The 21,105-nt window shown below is 45.4% G+C and overlaps 1 protein-coding gene across 2 annotated transcripts in view; it reads right to left on the reverse strand.

Moving 5' to 3' along the window:
* Positions 1–21,105, reverse strand: part of RIMS4 (regulating synaptic membrane exocytosis 4) — a 57,900-nt gene that overhangs the window by 9,165 nt on the left and 27,630 nt on the right. Inside the window, exons 1-5 of one of the 2 annotated variants that reach the window (XM_030503029.1) lie at positions 16,551–19,442; positions 14,807–14,948; positions 2,293–2,405; positions 1,536–1,637; positions 1,140–1,279 (exon numbers count right to left, since the gene is read on the reverse strand). In XM_030503029.1, coding sequence (XP_030358889.1) covers positions 1,140–1,279; positions 1,536–1,637; positions 2,293–2,405; positions 14,807–14,948; positions 16,551–16,644 — 591 coding nt within the window. In that variant the 5' untranslated portion in view covers positions 16,645–19,442. Of the gene's footprint in view, positions 1–1,139; positions 1,280–1,535; positions 1,638–2,292; positions 2,406–14,806; positions 14,949–16,550; positions 19,443–21,105 lie in introns of those variants that run through there. The other variant, XM_030503028.1, reaches the window with a different exon arrangement.

Below are 21,105 nucleotides of genomic sequence, written 5' to 3' on the forward strand. Positions count from 1 at the left end.
CAGATGTAGTGAGGGTCATGGGCTTAGGCATGCTGGAGGTCTGCACGTGGCCAAGTGGCCCTATGTGGCTCAAGACAAAGGTGACGACTGACTCCAGAGTGAGTCCCTGCTCTGGAGAGGAGAGGATGAGCACGATGGGTTATGACAGTGACTAGTGATTTCTGGCTAATCCTGACAGCTTCTTTCCCCAGGCTCCAAGTGACCACAAAACTACAAGTTTTCTGCAAAATGAGGTAGGAGAGACAATCAATGTCAATTAAAAGACAAAAATGAACACTCTAGGTTAGCATGAGATGGAACAAGCCACTGCAGAAAGCTGGTTTGGTGGCATGGCCACTAGCAGAGAGCCAAGCTCCTCATTTTATTCTCTTGGAGTAAGTGTCTCTCCTGGCAGTAAGGCAGTGGGTAAGGAAACCCATGCAAGGCAAGAGCAGACCAAGCCAGGTCCCACCTCATTCCAGCCAAAATGTGCAGGGGAAAATGCTTCTAACCATCGTAAATGAGGAAGAGTTCACTAATGAGAAGGATCCAGCAGGATAGCTGGCAATTCATACGCCAGTGGAGGTAAGCAACAGAAACTCATAGATTAATTACATCAGTATGAGCAGTGGATTTTAGCCAGGCTTTATTGGATGGAAATGATTTAGGTATGAATTAACAACACAAATCACTCTTTGCTCTAGGTGCAGAATTAAAAATATGAGTAGGGTGGACAATGTATGGTAGTACACGAAAAGAAGTAGAAAAAGGTAGGATATGTGATGGGGTGATGGCCAAAGCAGAGTGCTCTGAATATGTATAAACACAGAAGACAATCTATGCTGCAAGATTGTTTAGCACCTGTAGGTACTACCTAGCTCCTAACTGGGTGGGGGAAAAAAAGAATTAAGAAAATAAAAATCAACCTTTTCCTGGTAGGTTCTCGTGTTACCTGCCAGGGTGTCAAATACTGATCAGTCTGAGTATGAAAAAAAGGTTTTCCTTTCCATTTGTACATGGTTTCTGCAAATGCATTTGGTTAAATGAAAACATTGTTTTTTTCTCATCTACATTAATGATCCAGATCCCTTGCCAGACTTAGGATCTTCCAACAGAGGCGGAAGAGAGAGATGGGCAGACCTGAGACTTGCTCATCTTACCTGTAATACTTTGCCCTGGGGACTCTCAGCAAACAGTAACACCTGATTGTACAAAGGGTCTAATGACTTGCGAGCCACTTTTGTCTTCTTTTTCGCAATGCACACGCCATTCTCTAGCAGGTAAGCTTTGATGTAAGCAGCTGGAAAAAATAAAGATGGTCAAATATGGAAAAAAACCTTCATGCTCACTTTAGAAAAGACAGTGCCATGTCTCAGGTATTTCTAAAGAAGGCATTTACAGCAGTGAAAAGATTTGCTCAACCAGCCTTATTTTCAGTACTGCATACAGACTGCTTACTCCTGCACAAGCCAAGCAGAATTACATTTTCTCCTACTCACAAGCATTGCAGGAGGCTGGAGCTCAGCAAATTACATGAGGAGGTCAAAGCATACTACCTGGCAGTGTTTTGGAGCCGGGTTTTGGTGTCAGTCCTCGAGCCTGAATGATATCCACTTCTAGCTGCCCGTTTCGCTCTTGCAAGCCAATTTCCACATCCCCTAAACCAAAATGTCAAAACAGACAGAAGACTTTCAAAACAATACATCTGTGGATTACTAAAATGTTATAAAAAACAATCTTCATGTCATGCCTGCTATGAGCTGTAAGAAGCTGTAGGCCCTGAGTGCCTGATCTCCTCCTGCATTACACTGGAGCAGCTCTACAGTGATTCAAGCCCACGTTTTCAAAAGCAATCTCTACTGCCAGCCCTCTAACATGGCTTTGGTGACTCAGTCTCACACTCTTCAGTGGCTGCTAGCCTCTCATCTCTCCCAGAGGGAAGCACCTAGAACCGCAGGCTGCTTTGGAAAATGCAATTGTGGTGGACTCTAAGAAAATCTTTACAGAGCCTGGTGGGCCTTAGAGAACAAAAAGCCCCATGAAGATGCACAGGATGCATTTTCAGGATTGTAGCTGGTTTTACCTAGTCTATGCCTTTCAGATCTGATGGAAGAAAGCACAAAGCTAGTGCTCTCCTACTAACGTTGCATTTGCAGCTATCAGCAAAACCTTTCAGCCAAGCTTATTTGATTTAACAGAGAAACAGAGAGGGAGGGTGGTAGATCAGCAGCTGCTGGACATGTTATTAGGTGGCTCGTAGGAGCAGTCTGTTGAAGATTACATTAAAGCCACCTACATCTTTTTGTTCCTTACCCATCGAGGTGGTGGCCAAGGTCTGACGCCCAACAAACTGTGCGGGGCCCATGCTGCCCAGGAAGTCACTAAACTGCCCAGCAGATGCCAGATGGACTCCACTGAAATTCAAGCTGCAAAAGAGATTGATTTTGGCAAGTGGTTAATTTGCATTTTTAAGCAACCCAGTAACTAAAGAACCAGATTTAATATATCTCTGAAATGAATGACATCTACAGAAGCCTTTTTCCCTTGCAAAACTCACCGATTTACAGGCAGTTTAGCTACATGGAATGCATTTAAAATCCCTTTCCTTTTACAAAAAAAACCCCCAGTAATGGTTGCAGTTGCCAGCTGGTTAATACTTGTTTAACTATAACTAATTGTCTATAAGGAAAATCTCTGCCATGCCAGGCTCATATGAAGCCTGTCACCTCTTCCAGGTAGCACTGTAATCCAAGCAGCTTCCTAGCATAGCTTATTGGATCTCTCTTGGCAGCTGTCCCTTCCCAATCCTCATTTCTGAGGAGGAAATAATGCATCTAGAACAGTAGTTAAAAGTGAGATGAGCTAGCATCCATACTCCTGGGACTCAATTCCCTATTTATTTATCGAAACACAAAGAACAATGCGTCTCCTTCTTGACCAGAGGACCCTATTTCCTACTGCTCAACACCAGAAGCATCCATCACATCCACTATGTGGTCTTCATACCTGCTTCCATGACCGGGCCTGAAGCAATCACGATGAGGACCTGCACACTGGTGCAAGGCTAAAGGGACAACACTCCCAGACACCAGCAACGACTCTGCTGCACTCGCTGCAGCAAAGCAAAAGCTGCTGAGGAGACAGAGCCTCCAAATCTAGTCACAGGCACTTGAGGCTGGCCTATGGCACAGCTATAGGTGCTGGTCACTGCACTTGGACATGGGTGAAGCAACACAAAAGGGTCAAACCCTGTGCTACACTGATACAAACCAAGGTTTACCCACTTGTAGCCTAATTTACGCAGCTGTTTCCAAGGTTGTGGGGAAACTTGCTGTGAATAGTAAAGAAGAGGTGTGAGGTCACCATTTGACACCTATATTTGTCCTGCAGGCGTTTGCCAAACCACGACAGTGCTGCTGAAACACGTCAGGAGCTTTGTGCTGGGGTACCCACGCTACTAAACCAGGGTTCACTCAGCCTCTTGGAAGCTGCTGCACTGTGAAGTCAGACACAATTACAAACCTCCTGCACTTCAAGGACTCCAAATGTCCTTGCAGGGGGACAATTACTCACTTAATCATACACCTCTCTGCTCTCCCAAACTCGTTTCTTAGAAAAGATGCTGTGAGGAGGCTGAGTGTCGGGTACAAGTGAAGCCAGAGGAACCCTGCCTGCGGGGGGGGCTCTCACGCAGACTGAGTCAGCCACAAATATTCATTGATTCCCCCCTACAAGCCAATTACATTTAAAAGACATTTTTAAAAAAGACATTATTTTAAAAGCCTATTCAGCCCGAAGAGTGTTAATTTCAGGTTGGGATTTCAGGTCTCATTAGCTATTTGCAGACCTGGTCTCAGCCCCATAGTAATATTTATTTATCCAGAGGAGGAATAAGGAAGCCAGCACACACCTCAGCATCTCAGCACGCATGGGACTGAAGAGGACACATGTCCTAGTGACAGGTTCAGCTCGCTGAGACAGGGGCACTGAATAAAAGGGCCAGAGTTTTCCACGGAGCACTGCACCTCCCCTCTGTGCTGACCTGGCTCTTTGAGAAACCTGGTTATCGCTGCTACACAGGGAGCTGCTGAGCCATCAGCATGGAAAAACCTGCCCTTGAGCTCTTTATAAATGTCACCTTTGTGAAAAGGGAGGAAGGAGGAGGGTGTCTTGGCATGCTGGAAGCCAGGCTCTGCACTGGGTGGATTTTTTCCCAGTTTGGTGTTTTTTCACCCTGCATCCAGTGTTTGCACAAACACTCCAGGTGATATTTTGAGATACAACAGAAACAGCAGGATTTATAATTGGCATTAATTATGCAAAAGGCTTTAGATTTTTCTCAGTTTTCAGTGCCACCAACTCCTCAGGGGCACAAGGCACATCCCCAGTGCCACTGTCCATCCTGGGGGCAGAGGCAGTGCGGGGCCCTGCTCTGCTCCCTGTTCCTGCCAGCCCAGTGGTGGTCCCACCCCTTGCTGAGGAGCAGCGCCCTGAGCACCGGACCAGGGCAGAGGTGCTGGATTTGTAGCCAGGCTCCCATTGACAGACTGTGCACAGACAGAGACACCCCCAAGGCTCATAAATCTGCAGGGACAGGGACATGTGATGGGGAAAGCAGGGAAGGGGGAGCCCAGAGCCAGATGGGCTTTATCAGGCTCATGATTTGCCCATACAAGGAGAGAAGAAGCGTGTCCCAGTGCACACAAAGACCAGCAAGATTCCTTGAGCCTGCTGGCTCAGGTGCTTTGAGCTGCCCAAAGAGAGTCAAAAAAGGATGAAAACTAGTGCTTAGAGAACCCAAAATAGTTCAAGAAAAAGGAGACCTGACAGAGAAAGACAGAAGGTTCAGCAGGAGATGAATGGACCATCAGTCAGAAGGTAAACGTTTTCCTTATTCTCCTCAACTCATGGAAGATAAATGTGCTGAGCTTGGGTCTCACTCCTACCCTGGGGAGTACGTGACCTGAACGAGCACGTAAATAACAAGCTGGTAAGACAACTCACAACTGTTCAGGGAATGTTCACTGCTGTGCTCAAAACAGATGCTCGGCCTCATTAACAAGATGCCAAGGACCAGGATGGTGGAGGGAAAGGCCCAGGACTGAGCGAAGATTAGTGCTGTGGGAGCCGACAGCATAGACCCACGCCTCGGAGCAATCCCTCTCCAGGGTGAAGTCCAGCCATGTTACTGCAGCGGGGACACAAAGCTGTGAGAAAGCCACCCACAGAAACTCCACTTGCTGTAGGACAGCAAAGAGACACCCTTCTGGCCCCTGAATACTCAAAATAATTCCCAAACCTGCTGGGGAGAGAATCGTGTCAAGGCTGATGCCAAGTATTTGTCTGCGCTTCATATGTGCAGGGAGAGAAACCACCCGGCTCCCACACACCAGCTCACCCCTCCTTTGGGAACACCACTAGCAAAGGCTCTGCAACAGCTGGGACAGCTCAGGATGAAACTGGCTGCTAATGGAGCAGCCCATGCTGCAGCCTACATCAATGATATCGAGCAAAATCACAGGAGAGCATGAAGAACAGCATTTAAAAAGCAGAAGAACAAGAGCTGATGGGCCAAAGGTAAACCAACAGCAACTGGAAGCGTTTACAGCAAAGCAAATGCTGTTATCTCCACACAAGAGTCAGAAGCCGGAGGGCTTGGGATGACCTTGAAATGATGAACGCTCCTCAGTGCCAATTGCAGCGAGAAGGCAGGACACTGTTGCAAGGGCACCAGGCTGTGCCATGAGCACGGACCCTCACAAGGACAGCAGTTGAGCTGCTGCTGCCTTATAGCACTGAGGCTGATACCCAGAGGAATGGCAAAATCCCACTTAGAAACACAGGCCAAGGTCAGGACTCTGGCAATTTGGGTAACAGCCTCAGTTAACAGGTTTACTAGCACCATGTGAGACTCAGTATTAGGTTAGACAGTTAATGTTTCCAATTGTTGTTATATTTGACTGGAAAGGGAATTAATTCTTCAACAGATTATGCCATTAGCTGGTGGGACTGGCTGCAACGTTGCTGACCTTTTGCAGTATTGCTTTATTAGACATTAGAAGCAGCAGCTCTACATCAGGCTCCTTGGCTTTGACCAATTCCTGGACATATATTTGGGTATTGCCAATAACCCTGGAATGGAAACAATTTCTGTCTGGAAAAATCATAAGCTACCTCCAAGAAAGCCATTGCTTCTCCCTTGAGAGGACAGGGGAGGGGAAAATAAAGCTGCAGAAATTTAGCATGAATGTAAATTAAAACCAGCAGGAACCATTTAGCTGCATCGACTAAATTTAGGATGCTCATATCCAGCTCAGTGAGCTCTGTCTGTCAACTGCTCAGCGAGGAGCCGGGATGCTGAGGTGAGGGGGCTGCTTACTGTGCGATTATGAGATCGGTGGGACAGACCTTCCCCATTCACTCACTTGCTTCTCCGGCAGCTGAAGCAGGGAGGAACAGAGCTCCAGGGAACACTACGTATTCTTTCAGCTCTTTAAGCACAGCCCTGGTGCTCCCAAGAGCTCTCCCCTGCTGCTCTGCCACATGCTGCACGCTCAGCACTTTTCCTGCCTGACCTCTGAAGAAACCGAGCTGCTTCTCACCTGCTTCCAGCTCTCCTGCTGAACCACCACATGCTGGAAGTGCTGGCAGAGAGACGTGCTCCCAAAGGGATCCGCTGCAGGTAACAGTGGTGGCTCTGCTTTGGGTGACAGCCAGAAGACGGGTTTCACGTGCACTGGAAAGCCCTTCTCCTCCCATCACCAAACACGCCTCTCCCTTAAGGGTAGAAATCGCTACAACCTGGTTATCACCAATACGAGATGTCTTTTGTTTTACTGCAATCTAAAAAGCAGCGTTAAAAATAGCTGGAGAAATAAAGAGGGAGCATTTTGCAGCTGACTTGCAAATAGCAACTGTCATAACCAGCAGTGCCCTGGGGACCAGGGCTGCAGCAGGACCATCTCATCCTGACAAGCAGCTGCACACAGAGAAGATTAACAAGTGACACTTGTCAGCCTTTTGTCTAAAGGGCACAAATCCTCCACTGAGCCAGGGCAGCGCAGCCTTTTGAATAGCAAAGAGAAATTAATTATCTCTTCCCTGGCCTTCTGCTTTCACTAATCAGGATTCACAGGCTCTGCTTTGCCACAGCGGAATAAGAACGATTTTAATGAAGTTAAAGATTACAGGTTTTGCTGTGGAAGTGGTTGCAAGTCGAATGTTAGTCTGTTATTGACCTGAAAGCACAAGGAGGTCGCTGATGCCTCCAGGGTGTCAAGGGCAAATGAAGGACATTTTGCTGGAGGACCTGCAGACCATGGCCCTAGGCTGTAGGTAGGGAGGCAGAGCATGGGCAGCAGCAGGACAGCACTCTGGATACTATTGATGCGGGGTCTCTGAGCCCGCACCAACGCAGTGCAGCATCAGCAGAAACCCACAGGAACACTAATTTTGCCTGCACAGGTACCAGCTCCACCTCAAGGCTCAGCACAGGCTGCAAACCCCATTTGGCACACGTGGATAAAGCTGTCATTTCTAAGCCCAAGCAGTTCCCCGGCGCAGCAGCACAGACACCTCCAGGCCGTGCCGGAGCATCGCCGGCTGGACACACCGCGGGACGCTGGGGACAGCTCCTGCTGCAGTCGTGTGGACACCCGCGAGAGGGAGACAAGGTCCTGCAGACACCTGCCGGAGGCTGAGCCCAGCGCCGGGCTCCGCAGGCAATGCTCGGGAGCAATCCCCATGCCGAATGTGTTCCCGATCACCATTCCCGGCATTAGGGAAAAGGTGGTTGCATAAACTATTTATTTCTCTCGTGGCACGTCTATATGCAGAATAAAACCTGTGTTCAATCAATCTCAGGAACTGTGTACTCAAACTGGGGCTGAGATTGCCTAGATGTTCTTCTTTTAAACACAACATTCATAATCCTGATTACTCAGGAAATCGGTGCAGCAGTCTCTGAAGACTGTGCTCCTGCGTTGCACGCTGTAGGTCAGGGCAGATGAAATCTGTCCTCTGTAGTGTAATTTAAGAGTGGCTTAAAGGCTCTTTGCCAGCTGATTGCTTCTCTGCTCTTTCCAGGTAGCAGCATTTCCTGATGCACCCGCTGCAAAGATCTGTGCCCTTCCTCTTCACATACAAAGCATCATGCAGTTGCTTCTTTCACTGCACGATTGCTGCTGCTCTACATATATATTCAGATGGAGAACTAGCTTTTCAAAGTTTGCCTGTAAACCAATGAGGATTTGAATGCTTAAATGGACAATGCTGATTTCAATACAAAATGGTATAAAGAACAGTCAGAGCTCCTGTGCTGATCCCTCTCGTACCGCATATGTGGCTCTGCTCACCCGCCATTCACTGCACATTAGCATGCAGAGCATGTAAGAGCACAGACACATTTAGGGAAAATGTATCATTAATTTCTTTTCCTGTCCATGCAGAATTTGACTGACCTCTTTTCTAAATCTATTTTTAAATTGCTTCTGGGATCTGTATGTCAGGTATATACCATTATGCTGCTGCAAGTGTCTGCAGAATCGGCTTGTCAAAACCTTGCAAAACTCAAAGGAAATATGGTAAGGCAACATCTCCACAGGTCACCCAGTCCACACCTCGGTCCCAAGGCCAGAGCAGCCTCATTTACATCATTTGTGATAGCTGCTTGTCTAACCTGTTCTTATAATCCCTCCCTGGAGAACGTATTCCTGTGCTTTGCTTTACTTTTTCCTTCTAAATCTTTTTATAGTCCCTCCTCTATGCACATCAATCCTCAAACACCACTTGTGAGTTATGAGTTTGAAGCACAGAGCAGCGTATTTCCTTTCTTTTGCCCTTGATACAGTACTTTTTACTTCTGTCTTACACGACTTTGGGACTGGTCTCAGCTGTACCAACTTGTAACGGCCACACACTGGCTGCTATGTCTGCACAGAAGAAATGCAGAGCGAGGCATTCATCTGCTCCTTTCACAGGCTGGGTGTAACACCCTTCTGTCAAGAGAAGGGGTATTATGAGAAGACTTTGTGTCCTCCCCCTTGAACCAAACCCCCATCACTGCCTCTCTACTACACTTGCACACCTTGGCCTCTGCAGAGCTGCACTGCTCCGCTGCCGTGGGTTCAGCCAGGTGGGGTAGTGGTGAAGCCAGACAGCTTCGACACAGCTTCACCCCCAGAGAACAGCTATTTTCAGAAGGTAACATTTTGTCTTGTGCTTTTCATGGATTTATTCACACTATCCACACAACCGCCCATTCACCATCAACTCAAAAGTCCTTAGAAGCAATACACACTCTTAAAGAGGTGTTCCGCTGTCTCTAGTATGTACATGGGATGTGTCTGGGCCCAAGGATCAGAAATTACTGTTCTATTCTCATGAATATTTCCTAAGACTTTTTTTTTCCTGTCATCTTAGGGCAAAAAGTTGCAATTAATAAGCAAGTTGCCTAAACACAGCCATGCAACTGAACCTCATTGACTTGCACAGCTCAACTAACAAATGTGCTGTATGTCTACATGTAATGCATAGCTAAGATCTCCAGCTCTGTCTTTAAAAAACAGGGCCAGCAACACAAACTTTCTTCAGCCACAAGAAAGGGGGAGGGGGAAATCTCCTCCAAGACTGATAACATATTTGAGAGTTATTTTATCTGAGGATAAAAAACCCCATCAGAACTCCAATTTCAGGGAGCAGTAATGTACTGTGTAACAATCACACTCATCCATATTGCATGTTAAAGTCTTTTAAATCACATCTTACAGGCAGAAGCCAAGTAGATATCTATCAGCTAAGGAGGAAGAAGGCAGAACTGCTTAATGTCTATTGCTCTTATCTAAAATATTTATGGTGCACACGAGGAATTATTAATGCAATACGTATCTACCTGCACTGTCAGGCGCACACAGCCCCTCACCCTGTCAAAGACGATGTGGATGCTGCCAGGAGCCTTCGCTTTGGCTGGAAAGGTTTTCTATGAGCATCTATCCCTGCAGGATCCAAACCCAGCCTAACCCCCCACACACACATAAGCAATACCCCACCCCTGCTGCTCAACAAGCTCTGCTTCTCTCAAGACCACTCCACTTTCCATAACATTTTTAGCACTGTGACAGGCTGTCTTAGGTGCACTTATGTGCATTGTACTCCACTCCTGTATCCCATTCCTTCTGCTTTATGAATTCTGCCACCTAAACAGTGCTATAAAAACTATGCAGTCAATGATGTACTAAGACCTCCCCCACTCCCTTCCCCACCTTACCAGGCCGGCTCCATATTTAGCAATCACTACTCATCTCAGACATACTGAATAAAAAATAGCTACCTGCCTTCAGGGAGCTATTCTGCCTCTTCCCAAGAGGCTGCTGAAGGTGGGATTCACTCTATTTAGTGCTGTAACTACAGCTCTCAAGGTCGCATCCTTTCCAAGCGGTGCTGGTCAAGCTTAACAGCCCAAGAGGATGTGCTGTTGCTGAACAGGTTGACTAATTTCTTGGTGTATTACAGAAACAATCCCCACGTCCTTTCCAGTTTCCATCTCAAAAGGCTCCTTATAGCCTGAACTGTATTAATCACACATTTCATTGCATTTTTAAAAGGACTTGGATAAAAGGAGAGCCCTAAGGACAATTTGCTATAAAAGAGTCTAGAAGTCCCTTGGTTTTGGATACCAAAAAAAGAGGCATTCAGTGAGTAGCTACAACATAGATCTCTTGAATGGTGTGTTTAAGAATCAGGTCTTTTGGTAACTCTTGATTGACAATAGATAATTTTTGGTGAAAGCAAAATTTCACATAGCCATATGATCACAAGCCAGGCCAATATTTTCTCCAGCTTCCTTTTTGTGATTGCTCCACAGTGAAGTAGAGAAAGGCTGGGAGAGCTACCTGCCCAAGTCCCACCACTGGTTCACATCAGCCCTGTGTGCACACATGGGAGAACTGGTACACGCTGTAGCTTGCAGAAACAGCACAAGGCAGAACAAAGCCAAGAGGCATGAGATGCTCGTGCCGGCAGCACACGTGCCAAGCTGAGTTCTGCTCCTGCGCTCCTCACAGTGGTGGGTTCAGGCTGATGCTGCCCTCACGATGGGAGAAATGATATGGCTAACAAGAAGATGCTTGCTTGGTGGACAGGCAGACTCATCTCAGATAATGCAACAATCCTTTAAGTCTTTGCTAGTCATCACCTGCTGTGCTTTTCTAAGGTAAAAATCACCTTAGCTCTCCATAACTTAATTATCTCTGCAGTAGCCAGTGAGAATAAAAAAGCCAACGAGTACCACTTACTAGGGCCTATGGTAGCTAGCAGTCTTTTGTTCCAGGTCCATTTTTGTCTTCTGCTCCATTTTCAGAAAGAAAAGAGGTTGGCAGGAGTAAGTTACGCACAAGTCCAGAATCTACTGCTTTCTGAATGTGGTACAGCCTTGTGCAGCTGCAGCAAAACCCAGCCAAAACAAGACGTAGGTCATGCTTTAGCCAGGATGGAGTTGGAAATCTCTGCTGAATCTCAGGGGTATGTTGGCAAGTTATTCCTATATTCAGAATTTTATCCTTGCAATGTTCTTGGTGTCCTGGTAGGCACTTGGGTAACTGTCCTCCCATGCAGATTTTTAAGTACATACATAGAAGAAAATACTCACTGCTGTAGAGATTTGTAACCAGTGCTACGATTGGTCTGGATGAATTATGAATGGAAACATCCATGTGTGCGAAACAACCAACCTGTCAGCAGCAGACTTGTCCTCCAACAACAGGAGGAGAACAAGGTTAGAGAGCACATCACTTCCATAGCCTATCTGAAGGCAGGCTGTAGCCATAAAGATCCCCCAAACAAGGAAACAAGAAGATAACAGCACTACTCAAGATCTATGGAGATCAAAAAGAGCAAGACCCCATGGTGAAAGATCACTCCATAATAACAGGCAGTCCTAGAAAAGGTAAAAAATAACCCCAAACCAATCAACCAACCAACCAAAAACAAGTCCAAGAGCCTGTCTGCTGTAAAGAACAACTCAGAAGACATAGTGAGGGCTTGACAGATGGGATCCCCTGGTCCTTCCTGCAGCGCACAAACCAAGCCTGGCTTCAGCACTGCTTGGGGCAGCGAGAGAACAAGTGAGTGACGCCTAGAAGCATGAATGACTTAGAACAGCTGTGTTTAGCATAAATATAGCCTTTCCCTTCTATAAATTCTCACATTGAGGTTTATTGTATTAATTCTGGGACATCCATCTGTTAGACCAGCTACTCTTCAGGGCACTTCATCTTCAGGTGAAAACCTAAAGGCCGCATATTGTTGAAGGAGGGCCTAGCATGTCTGAGAAGTATATCCCTACATAATAAGCTTCTCCATAAAAAGAAGAAAAAACAACTGGATTTCATGCACTCTGGTGGTGTTCACATGAAAAGCAGCATTCCTCAAAATCACACACTACAAAACATTCTCTGAGTGCGGTAGTTTGCACCGGCACAGAGCGGCTGTAGCAACAAACATGAAAGCAGTCAGCCAGCATCGCTTTTTAAAAGCATATTTGTATTACTGAGAGCAGGTACTCAGGCATTCTGCAGCAAAGTTTCACCAAATCTTTGATCATGTCAGTGTGCCACCTTTGGAAGTTGTCCTTTTAGTCCTTAAATTGAAAAGGATTATGAAAACATACGGACGTCGAGAAACAAGCCCTCTTGGAAGATGAGGTTTTGAATCCATTTTCTTCCCTGTGTGAGCACAGCGAAGAGATTCATGGGCAGGAAGAATTAGGGCAACCTTGCCTTGCTGAAACCTAGGTTTTTGACAGTCACTGGTGAAAACTGTCTCTGACCTATGGGGTATCTGCAGCAGTAAGAAACGCAGCATTAAAAAGAAAATAAACTTGCCACAGCTAACACAGTCATCCGAATCTTCATTTTGCCTCCCTGGGAACAGAGCTACAGTAAATGAGAGAGGTCAAGAGGAAGCTGATTTAGAAGAATACATTTCTATCCCTCAAAGCTATTCCCCAAACAATTCCTTTCTTTGCTGCAGGAAAAGAAAGCAGAGAAACTCCCCTCCCACCACGTTTCAAGAGAAAAGAGCCCTCTCAGCTCTTTGTACTCTCAGCTCTGTTTGCTTATCACTTATGGCTCAAGACAGATAACTGCAATTCCCAGCTGTTTTCCAGAAGAGATCAATTCTCCCACCTAGGAACAAAGTGTCCAGGAACCACTTAATCACACTTTTCTGAGAAGTAAGAGGAGAAACCATCCCATCCCTGGCAGAAGGGCTGACAAAGATATTCCAGCAGCATTCAAGGCTGGAATACCAATTGGACTTGTTCTAATACAGACATTTGGATTGCAAGACAGGATTTTCCTTTCCTTGTTGAGCTGATAGCTACGTGCCGCCTGCCTTCAGGGTAAAACAGCACTTGTAAGGGTGTTGTATTTTGTTGGCAGAAATATTCTCTTTCCAGGAAAGCCCAATGAAAGTAGCCAGTGTATGCAATGATAGGACAATGATAGACCTTTCAGAGAATTATACCCCTTCCCAGGAGGGTAAGCTATGCAAATACAAAAAGGAAGGAATTCTACTCTGCATGAAAGCAGATTCTTGCCCTGCATTGCCAAGGGACTGAACTTAATCACTAATCCTCTCCATCTTGTAGCGGAGGCAGAACTCCAAGCCACAGGACTGTGCTGGTGTAGCAGGAATATTTCCCTGGAGACAGCAGCTCACGGAAGAGATAAGGTACATCACAGCTTTGGAGTGACAAGGCTGCTATCACAGCCTGTGCCTCATTACTATTTCCAACCTTCAGCACAGATCTATGATGCCTTTCCAGGATTAGCCTACTTCTAAAGCTAAAGAAAGTCTCTCTTAATTTACAGCCTGTTACTTATTTAACACCAGAATCACATTAATTGAGAGCATCTTTGGACTATCTCAGCATTTTCGCAGTACAGTGTACTTGAAATATCACAAGAGACTAGAGAGAGTGTACAGAGCAATGCCAAGTGTGGTATTTGGCTTAAACAGAGCACATTTTAGGTATGCAAACATTCTGGCCTTATACCTAGAAGCATGGAATCTGGTAGGATATATTACCTCCTTTTTTAAATACTGAGGGGGGTTTGCCTCCAAAGATTCCCATGAATGGTCATCTTAATAAAATCATTATAATCTCCAGAAATGGCTGCAAGTAATGGAAATACAAAAACAAGAATTGGAGACAAGTCAGTCCCCAAAGTTCTGGCCTAAAGATCCCCTCCTTTACATTCTGGTATAAAGTCTCAAGGCAACAAAGTGAGTTAGAACTTATCACAGGGTCAAAAGCCTTTTCTAAATACATTATTTTATGACACTAACTGAGAAGAAACAAAAGGTTTGCTACCAGAAGTATACATAGGCTTCTAAATATATTTTTCGATATCAGAATGATAATTTTGCTACTTGCATCCTTCTCATGACCTTGGCACACCCTTCCCCCCAAACCAAAAGCTTATTTTGACACAGGGGAGATGGACAACTATTGTGCAATATTAAAAACTACTGGCTTGTAATTTATTACCAGTAATGAGCCTCAGCTATTCATCCTGAATTATTCTTCTAAAGGCAAAGCAGTTAAAAGTAATGGGTATCTGCTTCAGCTCAGAATAATGAGGACACTAAAAAATGTATATAAACAGCTATGCAGGCAGAAAGACCTGCTCTAATTGAATGGGCAGTACACCTGCAGCATAGGCAAGTCAGCAAAACACATCATCTATCATGCTGGAGGAAAATTAATAGGTATAAGAGGAACAGTGAGACCCAGAAGTGATTACCCAGCTCCCTTTCGATGACTTACTTTCCCTCTGATCCATAGCTGTTCATGCTGTCCTCAATGGACTCATGGCTGGCTTGACGGACGGTCCGGCTGGGCATTTCCACAGCCAGCCCAGTTTCTGTGCTCCTCTGGATGGCTCCTTTGAGTCTTCGACCATCCCCATCTAGGAACAAAAGGGGAGAAAAGGCAGGTAGATATTGCTCCCAGAGCCTTTTGCAGTGGCAAGCAGATACTCAAAACATACACACTGCCCTACCTACTCAAACCATTTGTACCAATGAATTACACACTGAGTGCAGGTGGATGCAGGCACAAAGGCTGTACAAGGAGCTACCCAGCTTGGGAACAGCAGTAACCATGGGCACAGCCAAGGTATACAGCCTGGCCAGACCTCAAAACATTTCCCAAATCCCATGTTGCTGCTCAGACTGTGCAGAGCAGTAAAGAGCCACAAGTCCTGGTGAGCATCAAGGGAGCAGAGGAAAGAAAAAGGCCAGGCAGCACCAGAGGTGGTGGGAAGGCAGAAGCCCTCCCAGATGGGCTATAGGGGAATGGTTGAGCATGGCCAAAATGTTCCCTGATGGCACCTGGAAAGGCACCAGTGGAAAACCCTGGAGAGGACTATTCCCCTCCGTACTCGCCCTCAGACACGGCGCAAAGGGAACTCAGGAGGTTCTGGTTCCTCCTGGGTACAGTCTTCAGAGGCTCAGCCCTCTGAAATTAACAGCTGCTATTTTCATCCTCCACCTCTAGCAGTCTGTTTCTCAGAACAAACCATGTTATGTAATGAATATGTAATGAATACCATTACTATTAATTGCTTTAGCTGGTGTTAGGAAGCTCCAGATTCCATCCCACATACAGCATTCATCCTTACACACATCTGCTACAAGTTATCTGAACAAAGCAGAATTATCTAAATCCTTTAAAGATGTCTCCCCATCAACCTGGATTCAGGTTGACAAAACCTCAGGCAACAAAACCTCTGACCCACAGTACTCTCAGAAACCCACCAGCTTTTTGACTACCACCCCTGGAGAAGAAGTGACCCAGCTACGGAATCTAGAGAACTCAGTATCCCCAAATGTTAAAGAAACGATTCTTTCCCAACTGCTTTGGAAGTATGAGGATTTTTGTAAGAACTTGTCTAATCCACACAGAATGTTATTTGTGCAGCAAGCTGCTTGACTTAAAATACTTTTATTTAGATGTTCGACCATCCCCATCTAGGAACAAAAGGGGAGAAAAGGTAGTAAACTATTGCTCCCAGAGCCTTTTGCTTTAGATCTTGGTGTGAACAGGTAAGATACCAGAAACGTTTTCTATTCTATTCTATTCCTCAAATTATACCTACTCTGAAATGCAAGACAAAAATTCTGTTATAAATACAGCTATAAAGTCCCTTTTCCTCTGGTATTACGAGGTTTCCAACTGGGTAAACGTGTTGGCCCCAGGGCTCTGTACCAGCTGCTGTCCCCACATATGGTGCAGCACGTGTATGCACGTCCCCATGGGCTGAAAGGATAGAATATGCATGTTCTGGGTTAACATTAACTACAGTTTGTATTATTAGTGTGCCTAGAGCAATGTAGGAAGCACATTGTACAAATCAGGAAGTTACACGAACATAAAACACATTTTTAATGTGCTTTCAAAATCCAAACCTTCAGGCAAGAGTAACAATACAGGCATCAACAAAAGCAAAGCTTGTGAAATGGCCTTACCAATTTCCCCAACTACTGCAGAACAGTTGCCTTTGACGCACCTTCTACATGCCTGATTGCTGGATCCTCTGTTGGGGTTTGTAGGTTCCCTTCAAAGAGCATCCCACAGCCTCGTATGAAGATTTTATGGTCCATCTAATTTGCCTCACATTCGCCTCCGCAAACAATCTTTTAGTCTTCTACATCCATCAATGTCCATCCCTCCGTCACACCTGCACTCTCAGAACGCTCATCCTTCTGCACCTTTTAGGTTAGTCCTTAAAAGAGCCTTGGTATGCAACCAGAGTCAAAGCAGCACATGACATAAATGTAGGAAACAAATTAAAAATGCCCAGGTGCCCAACTATGCAACATCTGTTTAGAAAAATCTCTTATTTCCCCAATCTAATGAGACATTCATACTTAGAAGACTCTGCATTCACATCTGACAACAAACAAGAGGGTTGGGGCAGAGCAAGGCTTTAGAGCAACCCAAGGTACTTGACGTCTTCTATTGGCCATCTCCTGAGTCAAAGCTAAGGACATAAAGCAGAAGGGCCCAAAGACAAGGAAAGATGGCACCATGGAGGATGGGCAGCACCAGAGCCCTGCACTGGAGATGACTGCGCTGGCACAGGGCAAGATCAGCTATAACACCCCATGTACAGCTTTGTACTGCTGGCTTTCTACGAGTGGGTGCTTTTCTAGTATTTCTCATTGCTTTTACAGCTATGACATGGATATTCTTATTAAAAAAATAATGGAGAAACTCTGAAATAGATGACGACAGGAAGAGATGACAAGAATCCTTTGTTCCTCCCTCGTCTTCCAGACAGAGATGCACAGCAGCTCTTGCATCTCAGAAACCATCTCCCATTATTCTGGAGAAAGGTTTCTCCAGCCTTTTTCCCCTCCAGCCTCTTTTTGCCAGAAGTTTCCCTTGAACAGGAGAGGAGTAGCCTGTTTTGCCAAAAAGGCAAGCTCCCAAACCACTGCGGATGGAGTCGAGACTAAGAGGATAAGAGATCAGCACCAGCACCACAGATGCAATCAGAAATGGGACACAGGTTCCTAAACTACTCATACAAACCCTTTGGTTAAACTTTACCTGTAATCAGCACGTAATAAAAACACAGTGTTTTAACCCCTTCAGTTGGGAGAGAAGGGCAGATGAGGAGCACCGCACCTGGAAAGGGTCTGCAGAGAAAGGAAATGAATGTGGACAAAGATGCATTGCTCATCTGCAGAGTGAAAACACTTCACAAACAACAAGTCACCCACTAGCAACCTTTTCTGGTCAATGTGGAGCACAGCGTAGGGGTTGCGCCTTCTCCCTTACCTGAAATACTGAGCTTCAACACCTTTGCATATTAAGAAGGTAAATGATAGGCATCTATGTGGGCGCTGTGGCAAAACCATTTGTCTTAATTTAATTCTCAGCAGTATCTGGAATAAGTAAGAGTTGATCGACATTTTCTGCATGTCTCCAGATTTATTCCCTGCGCCTTTTCCAATTAAGCAGTAAATGGCAAAGGTTAAGCAGCCAGTCAGGCCTGCAGTGCAACGTGCAGCTGAAGAGCAGGTTCTGCTTCAGGATGACCTTGGGAAGAAGACATTTTTTGCTCAAATATCCAGGATGAAGATACACATCACCTCGCAGATGCCAAGAACCAGAAGGGACCAGCAGACACTTTGCCAAGTTCTCTGTTGACAGGCGCTTAGATTTTGCTCTGTTCAGCCAAACAATTTACATTTGGCCTAAGAATATCTTCTAAAAGCCATCCACTCTGAATTTGAAGATATCGAGAGATGAAGTATCTGCCATTTGCCTGTGCAGTTTATTTTACTACCTGACATTTAGAGATGTGACTTAACTTCGTCTGGTTTCAGCTTTCACCCATCAGGTTTTTTAATGCCCTTCTCGACTGCGAGGGCTGCTTTGTGTTCTGGCTATAAAAACTCTTCTGCAGCACAGAATCAAGTCATCTCTCAATCTTTTCTGACAAGTTAAACAGACTGAGCTCTTTATGTTTCTCATGCTCTGGCATTTTTAATCCTGCCCTTGAATCTTTTTAATGACCTCCCCAGGTTTTAAATGCCCTTTTGAGAACGTGCACAGCAGAATCGGAGACCGCGTTTTAGCGCAAAAACATGTACAGAGGTAAAAATTAGCTTGTACTCTCATCTTCACAGCTTCTGGTTGCATCTCCCAAGACCACAGTAAGCTCTTGGTGCAGCACTGCACCTCACCTGGACACTGTGCAGTCCCTGTCTGCCCTGCTGGTACAACCGTGTAGAACATTACATTGAGAAATACGTAAGAAAACACATTTTACTTGGAGAGAGAGAAAAAAGTCCCAACAGGTCTATACAACTTCCCCACCCTCAATACTATTTACAACCCTTCTAATGGGCATATCATCTGTGAATTTACCGAGGTTTAAACTCATGCTTGCCCCAAATGAAATGAAAATGCTGAATAGCACCAGGCCTTCAAAAGATCCTCCTCCCATTGAGTCTTTTCCTTAACAACTGCTTTATGAAATGTGAAGTAAGTTTTTAATCTATTTGTCACTATCATATTTTTTAGGGTCATGTTGTTCTAGGACAAAACCCTGACAATCCTTATCACATTTACCCAGATACCTGCTTCTACTAAAACTCGATGAACAAGACCCATTTTCCCTAAATCCTTCCTGACTGATATTAATTATATCCCATTATTTTGTTCTTTATTAACTGGATCTCATTATGTTTCCCTTAATTCTGTCTGAGACCAACTGACAATAAGTTCCCTCCAGACAACCCAACAATGGACAAAGAGGAGTAAGGTGACCGTGTGAGTGCCCTGTGCAGAACAGCATCCTTTGGAGAGTTCCCTTCCTTAAATGCATTTTCAGCTGTCAAGGCAGCACTTCTCAAGGATGACGCCACTCCTGTGGCAGAACTGACTACCACCAAGAACTGTATTTGCCTTAATCTTATGGGTAGGAAGTGAATAAGAGTGGCAGCGTCCCGTTCTCTGCCCCAAAGAAAGAGTCACCATTTCTCACATCCTCTTCTGTACCAGTCTAACGCACAACTCTTCAAAGCCTTTTCTCTCAGCTGCTGACAGGTCTCTCCATGCTCAGAGGCCGTCAAGTCTTGAAAAATCCCTGTGAGTTCTGCAATAGCTCATCACAAGGTCATCATTATATAATTATTACTCTAAGATAGAAGTACTCTAAGATAGATGTTTATTGAGTTGATGTTTCTCTCACTGTTATCCTTACACTACCTCCTCTCTTCTTGCTTCCTTTTCCCCCACCAAGGTATTTGGTACTTTCCTCCTCTGTTCCTTCTTGTTCTCAATTTTCTCCTCCATGTTCGCTCAGTTTGCTGGATGCTACCAACACAAAAAGAAACCAGCACGATGCATATGCTATGGACCCTCCCATACTTTAAAACTATTGATATTGATTTAACCCTGAGATTAGGAATTGACTGAATTTCAACTCAATCAGCTTTGCTCCAAGCACAGCACACGCTGGTGCCCAAAGCACACGGCCACCCCATACACACCAAGGGGCTGGCAAAAAAGCCTGGTTAGCTTTTTTCCTTCCCAAACTTCACCTTGGGGTACAAGGAGAAAATCAGCTGGATGCTTACTTTCATTTGTTCCTGTTGCAAAGCTCTAGAAAAAGGAACATTTTGCATTTTCCAGGAAAGACCAGTCCAAGCTTGAGCAAAGAGGCTGCGTATCTATTGCTTTTCTTACCCAAGCCAAGCAGTGTGCATCGACTTGCATGCACACATGCTGCAGGGTATCGATCTGGGCAGGCTCTGCTCTTTGGCTTCACACCTGGGGTCCTCAGCAAGTGAATTATCTGCTTTGCTCCAAAATGAGGTACAAACCAGCACTTATGAAGCATGGAAATTGACAACCCCAGCAAGGAAACAGAGAGAAACCCATGTGGCAGAGTCAATGTACCCTTCAGAGCACGTTGTAGATCACGTAGAAGCAGAGACAAGGGGGATGAACACTGCAACCCAGAGTGGATCGGCACACAGCATCCAGGAGTACCAGGAGTATCTGGCTGGGCAGGACAGGACCTGCCTGCAAAAGAGATATACCCTGAGCTATGCAGTGATTTACACTGCATCTCCCTGGTGTATCCTTGCCTCAAACATGGACTCACAAGCCCTCTCATTTTCCACAGCCACTGACTTCACTCTTATGGTTGAAACCAAAGAGTTGACTCCTGCTTCTCCATGAAGATCTGCCCCAGAGAAAAGATGATGCATGTCAGTTTGGGGCTGAAAATGAAAAAGGGAAAACATCAAAACCACCCATTTGGATATTATCACCTGCTGAGATTCGGAAGATGGTCCCCAAGTCCAGTTGCTGGTCTTTGGCATGTCTGTGGGAGCCTCAGCTAAGCACCTTGTGAGACTGCTGAAGCATTGGCCATTTTACCTGCCACTTAAATACTCTGAGCAAAGAGCCAACATATTAACTTCTCCGCTTCGAACTCCGTCACTGCATTGTTGTTCCTAATGGGTTTAAAAATAGAAGATATATTTCTGTTTAGTCAGATGCTGAATCCCTACAGACGTGTGCTAAGATCTGTGTGCCAT

This window comes from Strigops habroptila, chromosome 13 (assembly GCF_004027225.2).
Source record: "Strigops habroptila isolate Jane chromosome 13, bStrHab1.2.pri, whole genome shotgun sequence".
NCBI lineage: Eukaryota > Metazoa > Chordata > Aves > Psittaciformes > Psittacidae > Strigops > Strigops habroptila.